The sequence below is a fragment of the Benincasa hispida genome, chromosome 10 (genome assembly GCF_027475165.1).
Source record: "Benincasa hispida cultivar pf3 chromosome 10, pf3_genome.v1.1, whole genome shotgun sequence".
In the NCBI taxonomy this organism is placed as follows: domain Eukaryota; kingdom Viridiplantae; phylum Streptophyta; class Magnoliopsida; order Cucurbitales; family Cucurbitaceae; genus Benincasa; species Benincasa hispida.
In genome coordinates, this window is record NC_143487.1 from 22,683,083 (window position 1) to 22,689,451 (window position 6,369).

Consider the following 6,369-nt stretch of genomic DNA (forward strand, 5'->3'; position numbering starts at 1 on the left):
TTAACTTGTTTGTATTGTTATATTTATATCATAGGAGAATGAAGTTGTTAGTGCATCAACCACACATAGGAAATGGAAGAAGGTGAAATTATAACTTGGTTGTTCTACATCTTATTTGAAGGAGAATGGTATGAGTCCCATATTTCTTCTATCTTATTTAGGAATGAACATTTTACTCATGTTCTATCTTAATTGTGTTAGGAAAGAGCTTTAAGGACGATGCCGAAAGAGAATGAAGTTACTAGTGCACCATCTAGTTTATCAATATCCTTGAAGTCTATTCTTAGGTATGCTGAAAAGGTAATGGTTGATGGGACTAGTATTTCCTTCCAACTACTTGTTGAGCTCTTTGGTTTTGGCCGAAAGAGTTATGTTCTGCGAAAAGATGTGATCAAATTTTGTAGCATGCAAAAAGTGAAGACTTTATCAATGGTAGTTTATATTGCGTAAGTAAATGTTATTTGTTTATGATATATTATCACTTTATTAATTAGTAGTAAGTTAATGTGTTTGATCTATTATTGTAAATATCTACACTCGTTCATTGTTGATTCAAATAAAGGGTCGAAGTACATTTTTGTAGATCTATCTCTAATATCTGCGGGCCAAAATACTCGAGAAGTTAGAGCTCTGAACCTTTGTAGTAGATTAATGGCTTCCAAACATGATCAATTAGTTATTGCTGCTTATAATCTCGGATAAGTATAATTAGTTATCGCTCCTTATACCCATGTTCTACCTTACTTCTTGGGTGACTTGAAGGCAAAATCACTTTTTTTTTCTTTTTTTTTTTTTCAATGTGGAATTTTGTTTGGATCATTGAACTTGTATACCAAATAATGGAATATGAGAAAATCAGGTTGAAAATTTTGCATATTTGGTCTATGATGGAGTAAAGAATTTTTTGTTCTTTTAGCCCAAGAAAATATTAATGTAATTGGCTACCTTCATGTTCTATACTAATTAGTTGTGTATTTTATTTAGTGATCATTGGTCATTAATTGTTATTAATGCGTATGATGACGTGGTGTACTATCTTGACTCATTGAGAACAAGTTCGCAAGAAGATATCAAACATGTAAGCTAACTTTGCTTGGGTTTTCTTTTTTTTTTTTTTGGGGGGGGGGGGGGGGGTGTAAAGTTTATTTCATTTGACTATTATACTATACTCTTTGGCAAATGTAGGGGAATGACGATTTTTCAGTCTCAAAAGAATTTGCAAAAGACTCGAAAAACCACATTTTGGAAAACAGTAAAAGCAAGTATAAGAGCATTAAAAAAATTAATAAAATGACGTATATTTAGTGCATGTGTATGATATATATTAATTATTGGTTTTGTATTGTAGTGTCCTTTACAAGTGGGAATTGTCGAATGTGGGTATTATGTTATGAGATATATGCGAGAAATCATGACTAAAGAGAAGAATATTATCGCAGATGTGATATGTCTTTAAACTACTTACATATATTGTAATATTATAAATAGTATAAATAGTATACATAATGTATATTTGACTTTTTATGTTTTATAAATTAATGCGAGGAGCTCGTACTTGCAACTTGGATTGGATAAAGAATGCATGGAATGGGCTAAATATTTAGGTCGCTATATCTGATGGACTTCCTATAAATTTTGTGTATGTGGCTACATGGGAATGCCCAAAACTATTTTTATGTAAATGTTTTATTCATAGTCATTGTAGGTTATATACTTCAAAAAAATGTATGGTGGGGGATATAATTTTAGTCTTGTGATTTTTGGAATATATAGCACATATGGATTGGTCTTATAATTTTGGAATTACCATATATTGGGGTGGGTTGATAAAGTATATACTATTGTGGATTAGCCTTATAAATTTTGGAATCATTCATATACATGAAAGGTAATAGAAGAATTGAATTGTTAAGTTACTTTGGATATATTGGACTAATATGTAGACCTGAATTATGTGCAACTGTTTATTTTAGTTGACGAAATTGTCTTATTGGAACACATGTAATGCAAGAAATGAAAAATGAAAAATTAAATTCGAATGTTTATTTGAAAAAAAAAAACATAGATTACGTTAAAAATGAGTCAATAATTAGATTACTGTCCATTATTTCATGTCAAGATAAAAATATATTTGACAAATAAAAAATGTAAAAGGTAATCACATATGATACGTAATAAATGTCAAGAATTAATCAACTTAACATCAGTGTTAAGTGTATTATTTTTCTTGACATGAAAATTGTATCAAAAAATATTTGTCTTGACGTTTTTATACTTGACAGTCGAATACTCGACGCTTTTATATGCGTCAACTATATCATTTACTTGACATTTGGAAAATATCACGTAATCTAATTGCTGAAGTAGTGCCTATAAATACTAATTCTACGTATAAGTTTTTATATTTTGTTACCTTTTTTTTTAATAATATTTTAAAAAATTAAATCAATATTTGATAACTAAAGAAAATAGTTTCGGAAAAATGAAATAAATATTGCTCCAATAGTTTCTCCCAAAAAAACGGCCAATGTGTGTTGTGTTTATTTTCTGATCCTTTGCTAATATTTTTCCAAGATGACGGCTGACCACGTGATCCATCTATCTTCATCAAACGCCAATCCCTCATGTCCAATTTTGCGTCACACCCCTTTCTTCCCCAATATATATAACACCATTTTGTACATACATATAACTCCATTGTAATTTCTTTCTTACATTTGAATCTTTTATTATTATTATTATTATTATTATTATTTCATGGCGGGAAATCGTGAAATGAACTCATAAAATGTTATTATTAACAAAATTGAAAGAAAGGTCATAGAAAAAAATCGCAGAAACAAAATGAAATCACTTTACTCCAACTTGAATTCCCTCCTCCCAACCCCTCACTCAAATGTTTGTTTTTTTCATTTTCTTTTTTTATCTTTATCTTTTTTCCCATTTATCATTATGGTATTAATGGTGCCTTTTTTTCACTAAAAAATTATAGGAGCTACCACTAACAGTGTCGGAGCAGATAGAGGAAGTAATAAAGTCCATTAAATCACTAGAGATAAAGTTGAAGAAGGATGAGGAGAAGAAGGAGAGACTTTTGAGAAAGTCGAAAATGTCATTGTCATCGCCGTCATACACTGCATTGTCGACGAACCAGAATAGGAATGTACCTGAACTGAAAATCAAAGAAATGGGCTCTGCCGTGGAGGTGGTTTTAACGACTGGGTTGGAGGATCGGTCTATATTTTATGAGATTATTCGTATCTTTAATGAAGAGCGAGTCGAGATCATCAATGTTAGTTATTCCGATCTCGAAAGTACCATCATATATTCGCTCCACGCTGAGGTATATGTTCGAAAAATTTTCTAATATACTACGGTGGTATAGACTTCATTTATTGAATGCCCATTTAAGAATTGTGTGAATAACGTGTCAAATAGTTAATGAAAGGAAAGGAGTAAAGTAATATTATAGTACCAGATTTCTCTATTAAACCTGTTTGATAAGCATGAAAAAACCTTCATTATTATAAACAAATTAAGTATTTAAAAATTATGTGACGTGTGACAATCTAGTGGAAGGAGTATGTGTGCCTATGTAACATTAGAAGTTTTCAATTGTTTTAAAAATTCTGCTTCTTTTCCATGATTTTCTAACATATATAGTTTTTTCTGGTTTTATATTGTTTCAACAAAAAAAAAAAAAAAAAAAGTTTTCAAAACTTGAAGTTAGAATTTTAAAAACACTCAGAAAAAGGTATATAATAAAACAAAAGAGTTCAATGAGTGTAAGTATTATTTATAAATTACTTAATTTTTTAAAAATCAATTGGATATCAAACATATATCTTAGGTCTCGTTTAGTAATGATTTTTATTTTAGTTTTCTTATTTTTGAAATTAATATTTATTTTCTTTCATAAATAATTAAAATTTTCGTTGAATTCTAGAAGTGCTTGAAAATTCTACTTTAGTTTTTAAATTTTGGTTTCATTTTTTAAAATATTAATAGAAAGTAAATGATAGTAAAATAAATAAATTTAGAAGTAGTGTTTATAAACTTAAATTTTTAAAAGATATAAAACAAATATCATGAAATAAAAATGAACTAAAATGATTGTTTTTTTTTTTTTTTTTTTGTTGGTTATTATGGGAGTAGATTGAAGACGTGGTGTATGAATTTGGAGGAACAAAACTGATAGAGAGACTAAAAAAATTGGTTCACGAACCCAACAATGATCCAGAATTACAGGCGGTGGCAGTTTTCAGCAGTCACGGTGGAACCAATTTTCCGGCGGACGTTCTGACGACAAGTTCCCATTACAATTTTTGGAGCAACTAGATATTTGAAGACAAACTTTAATTATTATATGCATGTTGTCCTACGCTGAAACACATTTAATTATTATATGCATGTTGTCCTACGCTGAACAACATTTAATTATTATACGCTAAACAACATGTTACCACTCATTATTGAAGGATATTCAATATATAGCCACTGTGTGTCTTTAACTAATTAAACTTCAGAACCATGCACATGGTTGTTCTATAAATTTTACTTTTTCTTTTATAAACAATATTTTAGTATATCATCAACTATTTGATTTTGTGCAACCTATTTCAATTACATGAAAAAGTGATAAAAAAAATATATTTTTTCTTGAAAGAAATGAAAAAAAAAAAAAAAAATAGTCCCACTTATCAAATTATAGTTCGACAAATGATTGTGTTCTAAGTTTATTTGGTTTATTTAATAACATGGAAATATTTAGGTACTTTTTTTTTTAAATAGAAAGAATGGTTTTCTACACGTGGTAAATTGTGGTTGGACACAATAAAAAGTAGCCAAAAAAATTGGTGCAATTTGTATTCAACTGTTTTCTTAGTAACAAACTATCACTTTGATTATTTGTCTCCTAGTCTAAACTATATGTTGATGAATGTCCTTTTTCTTTTTGGGATTGGGAAGTCAAATTGTTCATATTATATTTATTTAAAATATGGTTTAAAATTATAAATGGTTAGGAATGTGAGCAAACTAACAAAGTCCTACATTATGGAAGAGATGAACATACTATATAAGTGATAATAATTATCTCAGTTGATATGAACTCTTTTGTGCGTTTCGAAACACAAAGTATCATGAAAGATAATTATGTCCAAAGTGAAAAATATCATACCATAGAGATAGGTGAAAGCTTTTTTTATATATAAAAAAGAATTGTTACCTAATAGTTTATTGAGAACTCAATGATTTTTTTTTTTAAATGCACAAATTTATTAGACATAATTAAAAATTAAATTTAGAATCAAATTTAAAATTGAAAAGTTTTTACAAATATAAAAAATGTCAAACTATTTATAGAAATAGTAAAAAATCACTAATAGACACCAATAGAAGATAAACTTCTATCAGCGTTTATCAATAATAGAAAAGTTTCTATCATTGATAAAGACCAATAGAAGTCTATCAGTAATGAAAACTTATAAAAATCTAAAAAATGATTAAATTCTACTATTTTGTGTAAACAGTTTCTCTTATTTTTTTCTATTTTTAGAAACCCTTTTAAAAATTCAATTTCATGACCATTCGTTGTTTTGCTTAAAAAAAAGTATAAATTAAAAATTAAGAAAAGTGATTTATATATTTTTGAAGCATCTTCCCTTAACATAAAACTCTCAAATTATCCTCTATAAGAACATTCGAAGATGCCTAAAAGTCTTCATATGTCCAAACATCTTACATTACTGCAAAACAAATACAGTAATCCATATATTTACTCCATAAAAATTTTAGACTCTCCCACTAAATAAACAATCCCTATGTGGGAATGTGCTTGATATAACTTAGGTTTCTTTCTTTATCAAACAGGCTAAAGATATGGTGCAAGTCTCGGAGAATATTTCTTTCTCCCACGTTTTTCGATCGCACAAGTCACAACCTTTGCATTAAAGGCCAAAGTGTCTTTTTTATTTTTTTAACATTTTTATCATCTTATTCTGAATAATTTTTTATTTTATTTTGTTTTCTTTATGTCGTGTGATGTTGTTCTTTAGTTTATTATGATATTTTGAAAAAAATAATATTAAACAAATGGTAAAAGCTTGCAAATGAAGTTTTAAAAGGTAATCTATCTATACTATTTAAAAGGCCTAAGGCAACTCTTGATTTTCCATTTGATTACTTTTAGTTGATGGCCCTGTAATTTTGTTAGGTAATTTGAGAAAAACTTTTTCCTTAGATTTAGTTTTGATAACTATGTTATCAATTTATTATTAAATGAATTTTTTATACAGATTTGTTTCCTCTTTACTCAAGTTAAAATTTTAATTATAATGATTTGTTTTTAATTTAATTATTTCTCATTTT

The 6,369-nt window shown here is 27.9% G+C and overlaps 1 protein-coding gene across 1 annotated transcript; it reads left to right on the forward strand.

Moving 5' to 3' along the window:
* The first annotated feature begins 219 nt into the window (after positions 1-219).
* LOC120088983 (transcription factor bHLH162-like) lies at positions 220-4,412 on the forward strand. Its single transcript, XM_090306318.1, has 3 exons — positions 220-432; positions 2,993-3,343; positions 4,156-4,412. Exons 1-3 carry the CDS (start codon positions 220-222, stop codon positions 4,336-4,338), a joined length of 747 nt encoding a protein of 248 aa, XP_090162444.1. The 3' UTR covers positions 4,339-4,412.
* The last annotated feature ends 1,957 nt before the right edge of the window (positions 4,413-6,369 follow it).

What these genes read in the sequence shown, in the direction of transcription:
- LOC120088983 (XM_090306318.1), top strand. Translation starts at nt 220, where the DNA reads ATGCCGAAAGAGAATGAAGTTACTAGTGCACCATCTAGTTTATCAATA. An exon ending in AAGTGAAGACTTTATCAATG is followed by an intron (nt 433 to 2,992) that starts GTAGTTTATATT and finishes AAAAAATTATAG; the next exon opens with GAGCTACCACTAACAGTGTC. An exon ending in TATATTCGCTCCACGCTGAG is followed by an intron (nt 3,344 to 4,155) that starts GTATATGTTCGA and finishes TTATGGGAGTAG; the next exon opens with ATTGAAGACGTGGTGTATGA.